The following is a 14520-nucleotide window of genomic DNA, read 5'->3' on the forward strand; positions in this document are numbered from 1 at the left end:
CCCCCGCCATGCCAGGGCACAGGGTGGAGAGGTTGCTCTCCATCCTAACAGGATCCGCCTTTGGGCGATCAACGAGGCGAAGGCTACAACATCTGCCTCTGCACCCATTTCCAACCCCGGCTGGTCCGACACCCCGAATATGGCCTCCCGAGGGCCCGGGTCCAATTTTACGTGCACCACTTTATTTTTAAAAGATTTATAGTACCCAATTGTTTTTTTTCAAATTAAGGGGCAATTTAGCATGTCCAGTACACCTAACCTGCACATCTTTGGGTTGTGGGGGTGAAACCCACGCAGACATGGGGAGAATGTGCAAACTCCACACGAACAGTGACCCAGGGCCGAGATTCAAACCCAGGTCCTCAGCGCTGTAGTCCCAGTGCTAACCACTGCGCCACCGTGCTGTCTTACGTGCACCACTTTAGAGATTACCCTTAAAACCTCCTTCCAGTAATCCTCCAGCTTTGGACAGGACCAAAGCATATGACTGTGACTCACGGGGCCCCTCCCCACACGGGGAGCACACACATCTTTTTTTAAAAATAGTATTTTATTAAGGTATTTGAAAATTTTTGTAACAGTAACAAAAACAATGACATTAACATGGTAAAATAAAAATTTCCCAGCCCCCCTGCCGACGAATGGCTGCATCTCCGGGTGAACCCTAACATTGACCCTCTTAAGGCAAACTTTATTTTCTCATGACTGAGAAACCCAGCCATGTCACTAACCCAGGTCTCTACACTCGGGAGCTTCGAGTCCCTCCACATTAATAAGATCCGTCTCCTGGCAAAGGCCAGGACGTCGGCCTCTTTCGCCCCCTGAACTCCCGGATCTTCCGACACTCCAAAGATTGCTACCTCCGGACTCGGCACCACCTGTGTTTTTAGCACCGTGGACATTGCCTTAGCAAAACCCTGCCAAAACCCTCTAAGCTTCGGGCATGCCCAAAACATGTGGACATGATTTGCTGGGCTTCCCTCGCACACCTATCCTCTACCCCGAAAGACTTGCTCATCCTAGCCATTGTCATGTGTGCCCGGTGGACTACCTTAAATTGTACCAGGCTAAGCCTGGCGCACGATGAGGTATTAACCCTGCTTAGGGCATCCGCCTATACACCCGCCTCTATCTCTTCTCCTAGCTCGTCCTCCCACTTTCCCTTAAGCTCCTCCACCTCCAAAAGCTCAAGTAAATATCCGATACCTTCCCCTCTCCCACCCAGGTGCTGGAGACTACTCTATCCTGAATCCCCCGTGGCGGCAGCAGTGGAAATGCCGGCACCTGTTTTCACACATATCTTCTACCCCCTCAAAGAGCCGGCTCATACTCACCCTTGAGGTGTGCTCTATATACCACTTTCAGCGTTCACTCTCCAGTGCACCTCACACCAGAACCCATCCTCCATACCCTCTCCCAACTCTTCCTCCCACTTTGCCTTGATCCCTTCCGGCGGTGCCTTCTCTTCCAAAATAGGCCGGTACCCCTGATCCCCTTATTAATCAAGAACCTATCTATCGGGCAGCACGGCGCACAGTGGTTAGCACTGCTGCCTCATGCCGCCGAGGTCCCACGTTCGATCCCTTAATTGGAAAAAATTGGGTACTCTAAATTTATTTTTAAAAAACGAACTTATCTATCTCTGTCTTAAAGTCACTCAGTGACTTGGCCTCCACACTCTTCTGCGGCAATAGAGTTTTAAAAAATAAAATTAGAGTGCCCAATTAATTTTTTCCAATTAAGGGGCAATTTGCGTGGCCAATCCACCTACGCTGCACATCTTTGGGTTGTGGGGGCGAAACCCACGCAAACATGGGGAGAATGTGCAAACTCCACATGGACAGTGCTGCGGCAATTGATTTGACAGATTCACGTCTGGCTGAAGAAAGTCGTCCTCCTAGTTTTAGAATTTTGAGTTAATTACATGAAAATGCCTGTAAACGTTTGTATTGAGGGAAGTTTATTCGCTGTTTCTAGTTATCTTGACCATGCTGTTCTCATTTCTTTATGAATGTTTATCATATAATCCCTACAGTGCAGAAGGAGACCATTTGGCCCATCGAGTCTGCTCCCATCATTTGAAAGACCACACTACACCGATCCAATGCCCACCCTATCCCTGTCACCCCATCTAACCTTTGGACACTTAGGGGTAATTTAACATGGCCAATCCATCTAACCTGCACATATTTGGACAGGGATAACAATAAATTGAGGCCTCTTTTTAGATGGATTTAATCGATTCTGTGGCAGGTTTCAAAGAACATGGAAGTTCTGATATCCTGGTCAAATTTACCTCGCGACTAATGCCACCAAAAATAGACAAATAAACCCTTACAACCATGAGTTCAGAAGCAGATGAGATTTAAACAAATGCAATCTCTGAGTGATACCATTGCACCAGAAATATATTCTGCATTAAATTTTTAGAGAATAAAAATGTATGCTGGATTGGGACTGCTAAAGTGGAGAGATATAGGTTTAAAAAGGTCTGAAAATAGTTATTGTTTTCATATTTAAGAATGGGAAGCTGAATATAGCATTGCTCTATTGATTTTTTAAAAATTTGATTCTTTAAAAACAATTTCGGGTTGTTGTGTCACTTTCAGCAAAATAAAATTTGCTGTACTTTCAGACTTTAACTCATGAAATTGGACATGTTTTCGGCATGCATCACTGCCAGTGGTTACAATGTGTAATGCAAGGTTCCAACCATTTAGAGGAGTCTGACCGACGACCAATTGATCTTTGCCCTATTTGCCTAAGAAAGATGCAGTGTGCCATTAACTTTGACATTAAGGAGAGATACAAGGTAGAGTAACAGTTATTAACTTTTTCATTTTTCTCGATGAAGTGTTATGAAAGGTTGAAATAAAAATGAAAAATCTATTGTTTTAGTGTGAAAATTACATTATTAGTATGATTGATTAGTACTTTAATAATCTTTATTATTGTCACAAGTAGGTTTACATTAACACTGCAATGAAAATCCCCTTGTCGCCACATTCCAGCACCTGTTCGTGTACACTGAGGGAAAATTCAGAATTTCCAATTTACCTAACAAGCACTTGTTTCGGGACTTGTGGGAGGAAACCGGAACACCCAGAGGAAACCCACGCAGATGCGGGGAGAACGTGCAGACTCTGCACAAACTGTGACCCAAGCAGAAATCAAACCTGGGACCCTGGCTCTGTGAAGCAACCGTGTCAACCACTGTACTACCATGACTGGCGTGGTGGCACTGTGGTTAGCACTGCTGCCCATGGCGCTGAGGACCCTGGTTCGATTCCGGTCCCGGGTCACTGTCTATGTGGAGTTTGCACATTCTCCCCGTGTCTGCGTGGGTTTCACCCCCACAACCCAAAGATGTGCAGGTTAGGTGGATTGGCCACGCTAAATTGCCCTTAATTGGAAAAAAAATAATTGGGTGCTCTAAATTTATAATTTTTTAAAAAATAAAGTACTTTGCAGTGGTTTTCTTCAGAATATTTCCTAATGGGTAGAGCAGTGCTTCCCAAACATTCTCCTGGTGTGACCCCATTCTAATGCCTCAGGCAGCGTGTGATTCCAGAATGAGATTTGTGGGAGGGGGAGGTATGAGAGTTGTTGAGTGGGAGAGGGGAGGAATTGAGTGTGCCCCAGCTCCCACTCCTTCACCTCCCCCCTTTACCCCACTCGTAGAAATGTGTCCAAGCTTCACAGCTGTCATTGCCTTAATATTCACTGCATGAAATTTTTATCTCGCGATCCTGCTGGCGTCTGCAATCACAGTTTAGAAATCCTGAGAGTAGAAGTTTAAGGCACGTAAGTTCTTTTGAACTGAAACTGTCAAAAATTAATCAAGATGCATCGTTTTGCAGTAGAATTCACTATTAACATTTGTCTGAACATGAATGACGTCTCCTCAGATATTGTATTCTACCAGCAAGTTTAGTAATTTTAGTGCTTACAATGAAGACTAATTTTAATAGATCAGCTTTTAAAATCAACTGGTCCAAAACAAAGGCAAATAGTACAGCTATATAAACAGAAAACACTGGAGAAGCTCGGCAGGCCAGGAAGCATCTGTAGAAAAACAGTTAACGTTTCAGGTCCATGACCTTTCACCTAATCTGGAAAAGGTTAGAAATAGGCTTTGAGCAAGTGGGATAGGGACGAAAGGATAGGGTGATAGGGTGGAAGACAGGACAGTTTGACAGAAGGGGCCGAAGGGAATGTTGAAGGGGTAGGAAGAGAAACAAAAGATGTGCCTAGTGCAGGGGTGCGGAAAGCAAAAATAAGAGGGAAAACCAAAACATGCAAAGAAAAGGAACCAAAATGAGGGGACAGAGTTTGCAATCTGATATTGTTAAACTCACTGCTGAGTCCAGAAGGCTGTAAAGTGTCTCATCAAAAGATGAGATGCTGTCCCTTGAGCTTGCGCTGAGCTTCACTGGAACAATGCATCAGGCCAATGACGGAGATGTCATTGTGAGAGTAGGTTGTAGAACTAAAGTGGCAGGCCACAAAAAGGCAAAAAGACCCCAGGGTCTTGCTTGGGGATTGCACACAACTGTTTTGCAAAGCAGTTACTCGATCTGTGTTTTTGTCTTCCCAATGAATATGGTCCTTACAGGGGGTAGGGTGTAAGTAAGTATGGTCGAGGTAGCTGTGGGGGTCAGTGGGCTTATAATAAATATTAGTTGATTGCCTGTCAGCAGATTGTTAATAGAATATCATATGTGTAAGGTAAGCAATGTAGAATGAGATAGTCCTTGAATTACCAGCCCTTTGGGCAAAGGATGACAAAACAGATGACTGCGTTCTATTCTTTTGTTTTCTTCCCCTCCCATCATCCACCCACTGGCGGGAAACATCCGCCAAAATCAACCTTCTTAAATACTTTTTAACTTCCTGTTGAAAAAGAACCTTGGATTTCACAATAAAAATGTCAAATGAATAGATCATTTTTATATCAAGTCTTGTGAGGCCACTGAGGAAGTGAAACAGTTTTGTTTTGTCAGCTAATTTACTGCAGTGCTTCCAAGAGATCAGGAAGGTATGTTTCTGAGAACCTTAGTTTTGTTTAGTGAGAAATGGTGAAATAAAATGAACCTAGTTTATATTGAGATATGTCAACTTGGAAAACTAGTAAATGCTAACTACTCAAAAAGAGCCCTAAATAATACAATATTTTACATTTGATATGCAGTTGGAAAAAGGCCCATCATTTTTAACATGTGGAATAAACTTTCTGAACATACAAATTAGGAGCAGGAGTAGGCCACTTGGCCCCTCGAACCTGCTACACCATTCAATAAGAACTTCAACTCCACATTTCCGCCTACACCTGGATAACCTTTCACTCGCTTGCTTATCAAGTATCTAACTATCTCTGCCTTAAAAGTGGTCAAAGACTCTGCTTCCGCCACCTTTTGAGGAAAAAAGTTCCAAAAACTCATGACCATCTCAGAGAACAAAATTCTCCTATTCTCTGCCTTAACTGGGTGACGGTTTTATTTTTAAACACTAACCCCGACATCTAGATTCTCTCACAAGAGGAAATATTCTTTCCACATCCACTATGTCAAAGCTCCTCAGGATCTTATCTATTGCAATCAAGTCAGCTCTTACTTTTCTAAAACTCCAGCGGATACAAACCTAGCCTGTCCAACCTTTCCTCACAAGACAACTTGTCTATCACATGTCTAGTAAACCTTCTCTGAAATGTTTCCAACATATTTACATCCTTCCTTAAATAAGGAAACCAATATTGTTGTACACAGTACTCCAGATTAAGCATAACCTCTCTACTTTTGTATTTAATTCCCCTCGTAATAAACAATAATGTTCTATTTCCTAATTACTGCTGTATCTGCATACTAACATTTTGCAATGTATGCACTAGGACACCCAGATCCCTCTGTATCTCAAAGTTCTCCAAGCTCTCACAATTTAGATAATATAAGACCATAAGACATGGGAGCGGAAGTAAGGCCATTCGGCCCATCAAGTCCACTCCATTCAATCATGACTGATTTCAACTCCATTTAACCGCTCTCTCTCCATAGCCCTTAATTCCTCGAGAAATCAAGAATTTATCAACTTCTGTCTTAAAGACACTCAACGTCCCGGCCTCCACCGCCCTCTGTGGCAATTAATTCCACAGACCCACCACTCTGGCTGAAGAAATTTCTCCTCATATCTGTTCTAAAGTGACTCCCTTTTATTCTAAGGCTGTGCCCCCGGGTCCTAGTCTCCCCTGCTAATGGAAACAACTTCCCTACATCCACCCTATCTAAGCCATTCATTATCTTGTAAGTTTCTATTAGATCTCCCCTCAACCTCCTAAACTCCAATGAATATAATCCCAGGATCCTCAGACGTTCATCGTATGTTAGGCCTACCATTCCTGGGATCATCCGTGTGAATCTCCGCTGGACCCGCTCCAGTGCCAGTATGTCCTTCCTGAGGTGTGGGGCCCAAAATTGCTCACAGTATTCTAAATGGGGCCTAACTAATGCTTTATAAAGCTTCAGAAGTACATCCCTGCTTTTATATTCCAAGCCTCTTGAGATAAATGACAACATTGCATTTGCTTTCTTAATTACGGCCTCAACCTGCAAGTTTACCTTTAGAGAATCCTGGACTAGGACTCCCAAGTCCCTTTGCACTTCAGCATTATGAATTTTGTCACCGTTTAGAAAATAGTCCATGCCTCTATTCTTTTTTCCAAAGTGCAACACCTCGCACTTGCCCACGTTGAATTTCATCAGCCATTTCTTGGACACTCTCCTAAACTGTCTAAATCTTTCTGCAGCCTCCCCACCTCCTCAATACTACCTGCCCCTCCACCTATCTTTGTATCATCGGCAAACTAAGCCAGAATGCCCCCAGTCCCGTCATCTAGATCGTTAATATATAAAGAGAACAGCTGTGGCCCCAACACTGAACCCTGCGGGACACCACTCGTCATCGGTTGCCATTCCGAAAAAGAACCTTTTATCCCAATTCTCTGCCTTCTGCCTGACAGTCAATCCATGTTAGTACCTTGCCTCGACTACCATGGGCCCTTATTTTAGTCTCCCGTGTGGCACCTTATCAAAGGCCTTTTGGAAGTCAAGATAGATAACATCCATTGGCTCTCCTTGGTCTAACCTATTTGTTATCTCTTCAAAGAATTCTAACAGGTTTGTCAGGCACGACCTCCCCTTACTAAATCCATGCTGACTTGTCCTAATCCGACCGTGCACTTCCAAGAATTTAGAAATCTCATCCTTAACGATGGATTCTAGAATCTTGCCAACAACCGAGGTTCGGCTAATTGGCCTATAATTTTCCATCTTTTTTCTTGTTCCCTTCTTGAACAGGGGGGTTACAACGGCGATTTTCCAATCCTCTTGGACTTTCCCTGACTCCAGTGACTTTTGAAAGATCATAACTAACGCCTCCACTATTTCTTCAGCTATCTCCTTTAGAACTCTAGGATGTAGCCCATCTGGGCCCGGAGATTTATCAATTTTTAGACCTCTTAGTTTCTCTAGCACTTTCTCCTTTGTGATGGCTACCATATTCAACTCTGCCCCCTGACTCTCCTGAATTGTTGGGATATAACTCATGTCTTCTACTGTGAAGACTGACGCAAAGTACTTATTTAGTTCCTCAGCTATTTCCTTGTCTCCCATCACTAGATTACCAGCGTCATTTTGGAGCGGCCCAATGTCTACTTTTGCCTCCCATTTGTTTTTAATGTATTTAAAGAAACTTTTACTATCATTCCTAATGTTACTGGCTTGCCTACCTTCATATTTGATCCTCTCTTTCCTTATTTCTCTCTTTGTTATCCTCTGTTTGTTTTTGTAGCCTTCCCAATCTTCTGACTTCCCACTACTCTTTGCCACATTATAGGCTTTCTCTTTTGCTTTGATGCATTCCCTAACTTCCTTTGTCAGCCATGGCTGCCTAATCCCCCCTCTGATAACCTTTCTTTTCTTTGGGATGAACCTCTGTACTGTGTCCTCAATTACTCCCAGAAACTCCTGCCATTGCTGTTCTACTGTCTTTCCCACTAGGCTCTGCTCCCAGTCGATTTTCGTCAGTTCCTCCCTCATGCCCCTGTAGTTACCTTTATTTAACTGTAACACCTTTATATCTGATTCTACGTTCTTTCTTTCAAATTGCAGATTGAATTCTACCATATTATGATCACTGCCTCCTAAGTGCTCCCTTACTTTAAGATCTTTAATCAAGTCTGGCTCATTACATAACACTAAGTCCAGAATGGCCTGTTCCCTCGTGGGCTCCATCACAAGCTGGTCCAAAAAGCCCTCCTGTAAACATTCAATGAATTCCCTTTCCTTGGGTCCACTGGCAGCAATATTTACCCAGTCCACCTGCATATTGAAGTCCCCCATGATCACTGTGACCTTGCCTTTCTGACATGCACTTTCTATTTCGTGGTGCATTTTGTGCCCCTGGTCCTGACCACTGTTAGGAGGCCTGTCCATAACTCCCATTATGTTTTTTTTGCCTTTGTGGTTCCTCAACTCTACCCACACAGACTCCACATCATCTGACCCTATGTCGTTTAGTGCTATTGATTTAATTTCATTCCTAATTAACAAGGCAACCCCACCCCCTCTGCCCACCTCTCTGTCTTTTCGATAGGTTGTGAATCCCTGGATGTTTAAATGCCAGTCCTGAACCCCCTGCAACCACGTCTCTGTGATGCCTACCACGTCATACCTGCCAGTCACAACCTGGGCCACAGACTCATCTACCTTGTTCCGTACACTGCGCGCATTTAAATATAGCACCTTTAATTCTCTATTGACTGTCCCTTTTTGTTTTCTTAGTGTGGTGGACTATTGGTTTACTGAACCTTTCCATACACTGTGTCATATTTTGTGAGATGGGGACTATCGTAACCTCTCCTGAGTTCTGTCTTTTCGTGCTTTTTTGTATTCCTAAGCAGCTACGCTTCCCACTGATTACTTCACCTCTTGGTTCCCTGACTTTCCCGTCCCCCCCAATCTCTAGTTTAAAGTCCTATTGACCACCCTTTTCGCCAGAATACTGGTCCCAGCTCGGTTCAGGTGGAGACCATCCGAACGGTATAGGTTCCCGCTGTCCCAAAACTGATGCCAGTGTCCCATGAAAAGGAACCCCTCTTTCCCACACCACTCTTTCAGCCACGTGTTAACTTCCCTTATTCTTGCCTCCCTATGCCAATTTGCACGTGGCTCGGGCAGTAATCTGGAGATTATGACCCTTGAGGACCTGTTTTTTGATTTGAATCCTAGCTCTTTATAATCTCTAAACAGGTCCTCTTTCCTAGACTTGCCTATGTTGTTGGTACCGACATGGACCACAACAACTGGATCCTCCCCCTCCCTCTCCAGTATCCTTTCAAGCCGGTCAGAGATGTCCCGCACCCTAGCACTGGGCAGGCAACATACCATGCGGGACTCTTTATCTTGCTCACAAACTATCTATCCCCCTGATAATAGAATCCCCTACAACTACAACTTGCCTATTTACTCCCTCCCCTTGAATGGCCTGCTGAACCATGGTGCCTTGGTCAGCTGACTCTTCCTTCCTGCAGCCCTGTTCGCCATCCACACAGGGAGGAAGTGCCTCATACCTGTTGGACAGGGTCAAGGGCTGAGGCTCCTGAGTTCCTGACTGCTGGTTCCCTTTACCTGCCTGACTTGCAGTCACACCCTGCTGTCCCTGGCCACTGGCAGGATTTAAACTACTTACTGTGACAGGTGTGACTGCCTCCTGAAACACAGTGTCCAGGTAAGTCTCCCCCTCCCGGATGTGCCTCCGTGTTTGAAGCTCAGATTCCAGCTCATCAACTCTGAGCCGGAGCTCTTCGAGCAGCCAACGCTTACTGCAGATGTGGTCGCTGCAGCTCGCAATGGAACCTGCCAGCTCCCACATCAAGCAGCTCAAGCACATCACCTGACCAGCCATCTCTAATTAATTAATTTGTTTAATTTAAGTTTACGAGTTTAGCTGTGGTTTATTTTAAATTTGGGGCAGATTTGCTATCAACCAATCAGATCACAGCTTCCCTCTGACGTCACTTTTGAAAAAAAAACAGTGGAAAAAGGGAAGTTACCCTTAGGTTTACCCTACGTTAGGTTTTTATACTCACACAGAGACTGCTCCTCCTCCGAACGGCTCCCGAAACTTTCCTGGTTACCTCACTGCACCAAATTACAAATTCTCACTCTGTCTGTGTCGCACTCACTCAGGCTGTGTCTCTTTGACCTGCGCAACGCTTTTTTTTCTTCCTGCCAAAATGTAAAATTTCACATTTTCCCACATTGTACTCCATTTGCCAGATCTGTGCCTACTCACTTAACCTGTTTATATCTTTTTTTTAAGCCTCCATAAGTCCTCTTCACAACTTACTTGCCTACCTTTCTTTGAGTCATTAGCAAATTGAGTAACCATACCTTTGTTCTCTTCGTCCAAGTCAGTCAAATTAATTAGAACATAGAACATGGAAAATACAGCACAGAACAGGCCCTTCGGCCCACGATGTTGTGCCGAACCTTTGTCCTAGATTAATCATAGATTATCATTGAATTTACAGTGCAGAAGGAGGCCACTCGGCCCCCCGAGTCTGCACCGGCTCTTGGAAAGAGCACCACACCCAAACCCAACACCTCCACCCAACACCAAGGGCAATTTGGACATTAAGGGCAATTTATCATTGGCCAATTCACCTAACCCGCACATCTTTGGACTGTGGGAGGAAACCGGAGCACCCGGAGGAAACCCACGCAGACACGGGGAGGACGTGCAGACTCCGCACAGACAATGACCCAAGCCGGAATCGAACCTGGGACCATGGAGCTGTGAAGCAATTGCGCTATCCACAATGCTACCGTGCTGCCCTTAAGAACAAATAAATCTACACTATATCATTTTACCGTCATCCATGTACCTATCCAATAGCTGCTTGAAGGTACCTAATGTTTCCGACTCAACTACTTCCACAGGCAGTGCATTCCATGCCCCCACTACTCTCTGGGTAAAGAACCTACCTCTGATATCCCTCCTATATCTTCCACCTTTCACCTTAAATTTATGTCCCCTTGTAATGGTGTGTTCCACCCGGGGAAAAAGTCTCTGACTGTCTACTCTATCTATTCCCCTGATCATCTTATAAACCTCTATCAAGTCGCCCCTCATCCTTCTCCGCTCTAATGAGAAAAGGCCTAGCACCCTCAACCTTTCCTCGTAAGACCTACTCTCCATTCCAGGCAACATCCTGGTAAATCTTCTTTGCACCTTTTCCAGAGCTTCCACATCCTTCCTAAAATGAGGCGACCAGAACTGTACACAGTACTCCAAATGTGGCCTTACCAAAGTTTTGTACAGCTGCATCATCACCTCACGGCTCTTAAATTCAATCCCTCTGTTAATGAACGCGAGCACACCATAGGCCTTCTTCACAGCTCTATCCACTTGAGTGGCAACTTTCAAAGATGTATGAACATAGACCCCAAGATCTCTCTGCTCCTCCACATTGCCAAGAACTCTACCGTTAACCCTATATTCCGCATTTATATTTGTCCTTCCAAAATGGACAACCTCACACTTTTCAGGGTTAAACTCCATCTGCCACTTCTCAGCCCAGCTCTGCATCCTATCTATGTCTCTTTGCAGCCGACAACAGCCCTCCTTACTATCCACAACTCCACCAATCTTCGTATCGTCTGCAAATTTACTGACCCACCCTTCAACTCCCTCATCCAAGTCATTAATGAAAATCACAAACAGCAGAGGACCCAGAACTGATCCCTGCGGTACGCCACTGGTAACTGGGATCCAGGCTGAATATTTGCCATCCACCACCACTCTCTGACTTCTATCGGTTAGCCAGTTCGTTATCCAACTGGCCAAATTTCCCACTATCCCATGCCTCCTTACTTTCTGCATAAGCCTACCATGGGGAACTTTATCAAATGCCTTACTAAAATCCATGTACACTACATCCACTGCTTTACCTTCATCCACATGCTTGGTCACCTCCTCAAAGAATTCAATAAGATTTGTAAGGCAAGACCTACCCCTCACAAATCCGTGCTGACTATCCCTAATCAAGCAGTGTCTTTCCAGATGCTCAGAAATCCTATCCTTCAGTACCCTTTCCATTAGTTTGCCTACCACCGAAGTAAGACTAACTGGCCTGTAATTCCCAGGGTTATCCCTAGTTCCTTTTTTGAACAGGGGCACGACATTCGCCACTCTCCAATCCCCTGGTACCACCCCTGTTGACAGTGAGGACGAAAAGATCATTGCCAACGGCTCTGCAATTTCATCTCTTGCTTCCCATAGAATCCTTGGATATATCCCGTCAGGCCCGGGGGACTTGTCTATCCTCAAGTTTTTCAAAATGCCCAACACATCTTCCTTCCTGACAAGTATTTCCTCGAGCTTACCAATCTGTTTCACACTGTCCTCTCCAACAATATCGCCCCTCTCATTTGTAAATACAGAAGAAAAATACTCATTCAAGACCTCTCCTATCTCTTCAGACTCAATACACAATCTCCCGCTACTGTCCTTGATCGGACCTACCCTCGCTCTAGTCATTCTCATATTTCTCACATATGTGTAAAAGGCCTTGGGGTTTTCCTTGATCCTACCCGCCAAAGATTGTTCATGCCCTCTCTTAGCTCTCCTAATCCCTTTCTTCAGTTCCCTCCTGGCTATCTTGTATCCCTCCAATGCCCTGTCTGAACCTTGTTTCCTCAGCCTTACATAAGTCACCTTTTTCCTTTTAACAAGACATTCAACCTCTCTTGTCAACCATGGTTCCCTCACTCGACCATCTCTTCCCTGCCTGACAGGGACATACATATCAAGGACACGTAGCACCTGTTCCTTGAACAAGTTCCACATTTCACTTGTGTCCTTCCCTGCCAGCCTATGTTCCCAACTTATGCACTTCAATTCTTGTCTGACAACATCGTATTTACCCTTCCCCCAATTGTAAACCTTGCCCTGTTGCACGTACCTATCCCTCTCCATTACTAAAGTGAAAGTCACAGAATTGTGGTCACTATCTCCAAAATGCTCCCCCACTAACAAATCTATCACTTGCCCTGGTTCATTACCCAGTACTAAATCCAATATTGCCCCTCCTCTGGTCGGACAATCTACATACTGTGTTAGAAAAGCTTCCTGGACACACTGCACAAACACCACCCCATCCAAACTATTTGATCTAAAGAGTTTCCACTCAATATTTGGGAAGTTAAAGTCGCCCATGACTACTACCCTATGACTTCTGCACCTTTCCAAAATCTGTTTCCCAATCTGTTCCTCCACATCTCTGTTACTATTGGGGGGCCTATAGAAAACTCCTAACAAGGTGACTGCTCCTTTCCTATTTCTGACTTCAACCCATACTACCTCAATAGGGTGATACTCCTCGAACTGCCTTTCTGCAGCTGTTATACTATCTCTAATTAATAATGCCACCCCCCCACCTCTTTTACCACCCTCCCTAATCTTATTGAAACATCTATAACCAGGGACCTCCAACAACCATTTCTGCCCCTCTTCTATCCAAGTTTCCGTGATGGCCACCACATCGTAGTCCCAAGTACCGATCCATGCCTTAAGTTCACCCACCTTATTCCTGATGCTTCTTGCGTTGAAGTATACACACTTCAACCCATCTCCGTGCCTGCAAATACTCTCCTTTGTCAGTGTTCCCTTCCCCACTGCCTCATTACATGCTTTGGCGTCCTGAATATTGGCTACCTTAGTTGCTGGACTACAAATCCGGTTCCCATTCCCCTGCCAAATTAGTTTAAACCCTCCCGAAGAGTACTAGCAAACCTCCCTCCCAGGATATTGGTGCCCCTCTGGTTCAGATGAAACCCGTCCTGCTTGTACAGGTCCCACCTTCCCCAGAATGCGCTCCAATTATCCAAATACCTGAAGCCCTCCCTCCTACACCATTCCTGCAGCCACGTGTTCAACTGCACTCTCTCCCTATTCCTAGCCTCGCTATCACGTGGCACCGGCAACAAACCAGAGATGACAACTCTGTCTGTCCTGGCTTTCAACTTCCAGCCTAACTCCCTAAACTTGTTTATTACTTCCACACCCCTTTTCCTACCTATGTCGTTGGTACCAATGTGCACCACGACTTCTGGCTGCTCACCCTCCCCCTTAAGGATCCTGAAGACACGATCCGAGACATCCCTGGCCCTGGCACCCGGGAGGCAACATATCTTCCGGGAGTCTCGCTCGCGACCACAGAATCTCCTACCTATTCCCCTAACCATTGAATCTCCTACAACTATTGCTTTTCTATTCTCCCCCCTTCCCTTCTGAGCCCCAGAGCCAGACTCCGTGCCAGAGACCTGACCGCTAGGGCCTTCCCCCGGTAGATCATCCCCCCCAACAGCATCCAAAACGGTATACTTGTTTTGAAGGGGAACGGCCACGAGGGATCCCTGCACTGTCTGCCTGTTTGTTTTTTTCCCCCTGACTGTAACCCAGCTA

General features: G+C 45.1%; 1 protein-coding gene across 6 annotated transcripts in view; it reads left to right on the plus strand.

The window, feature by feature from the left end:
- The window catches only part of LOC140395569 (archaemetzincin-2), a 213487-nt gene that overhangs the window by 47086 nt on the left and 151881 nt on the right, over positions 1 to 14520 (plus strand). For 5 of the 6 annotated variants that reach the window (XM_072483511.1, XM_072483513.1, XM_072483512.1 and 2 more), the window contains exon 6: positions 2636 to 2812. The exons of the other annotated variant lie outside the window; for it this stretch is intronic. In XM_072483511.1, the coding sequence (XP_072339612.1) occupies positions 2636 to 2812 (177 nt within the window). The remainder of the gene's footprint in view (positions 1 to 2635; positions 2813 to 14520) is intronic. 6 annotated transcript variants of the gene reach the window in all.

This window comes from Scyliorhinus torazame, chromosome 18 (genome assembly GCF_047496885.1).
Source record: "Scyliorhinus torazame isolate Kashiwa2021f chromosome 18, sScyTor2.1, whole genome shotgun sequence".
NCBI classification, from domain to species: Eukaryota; Metazoa; Chordata; class Chondrichthyes; order Carcharhiniformes; family Scyliorhinidae; genus Scyliorhinus; species Scyliorhinus torazame.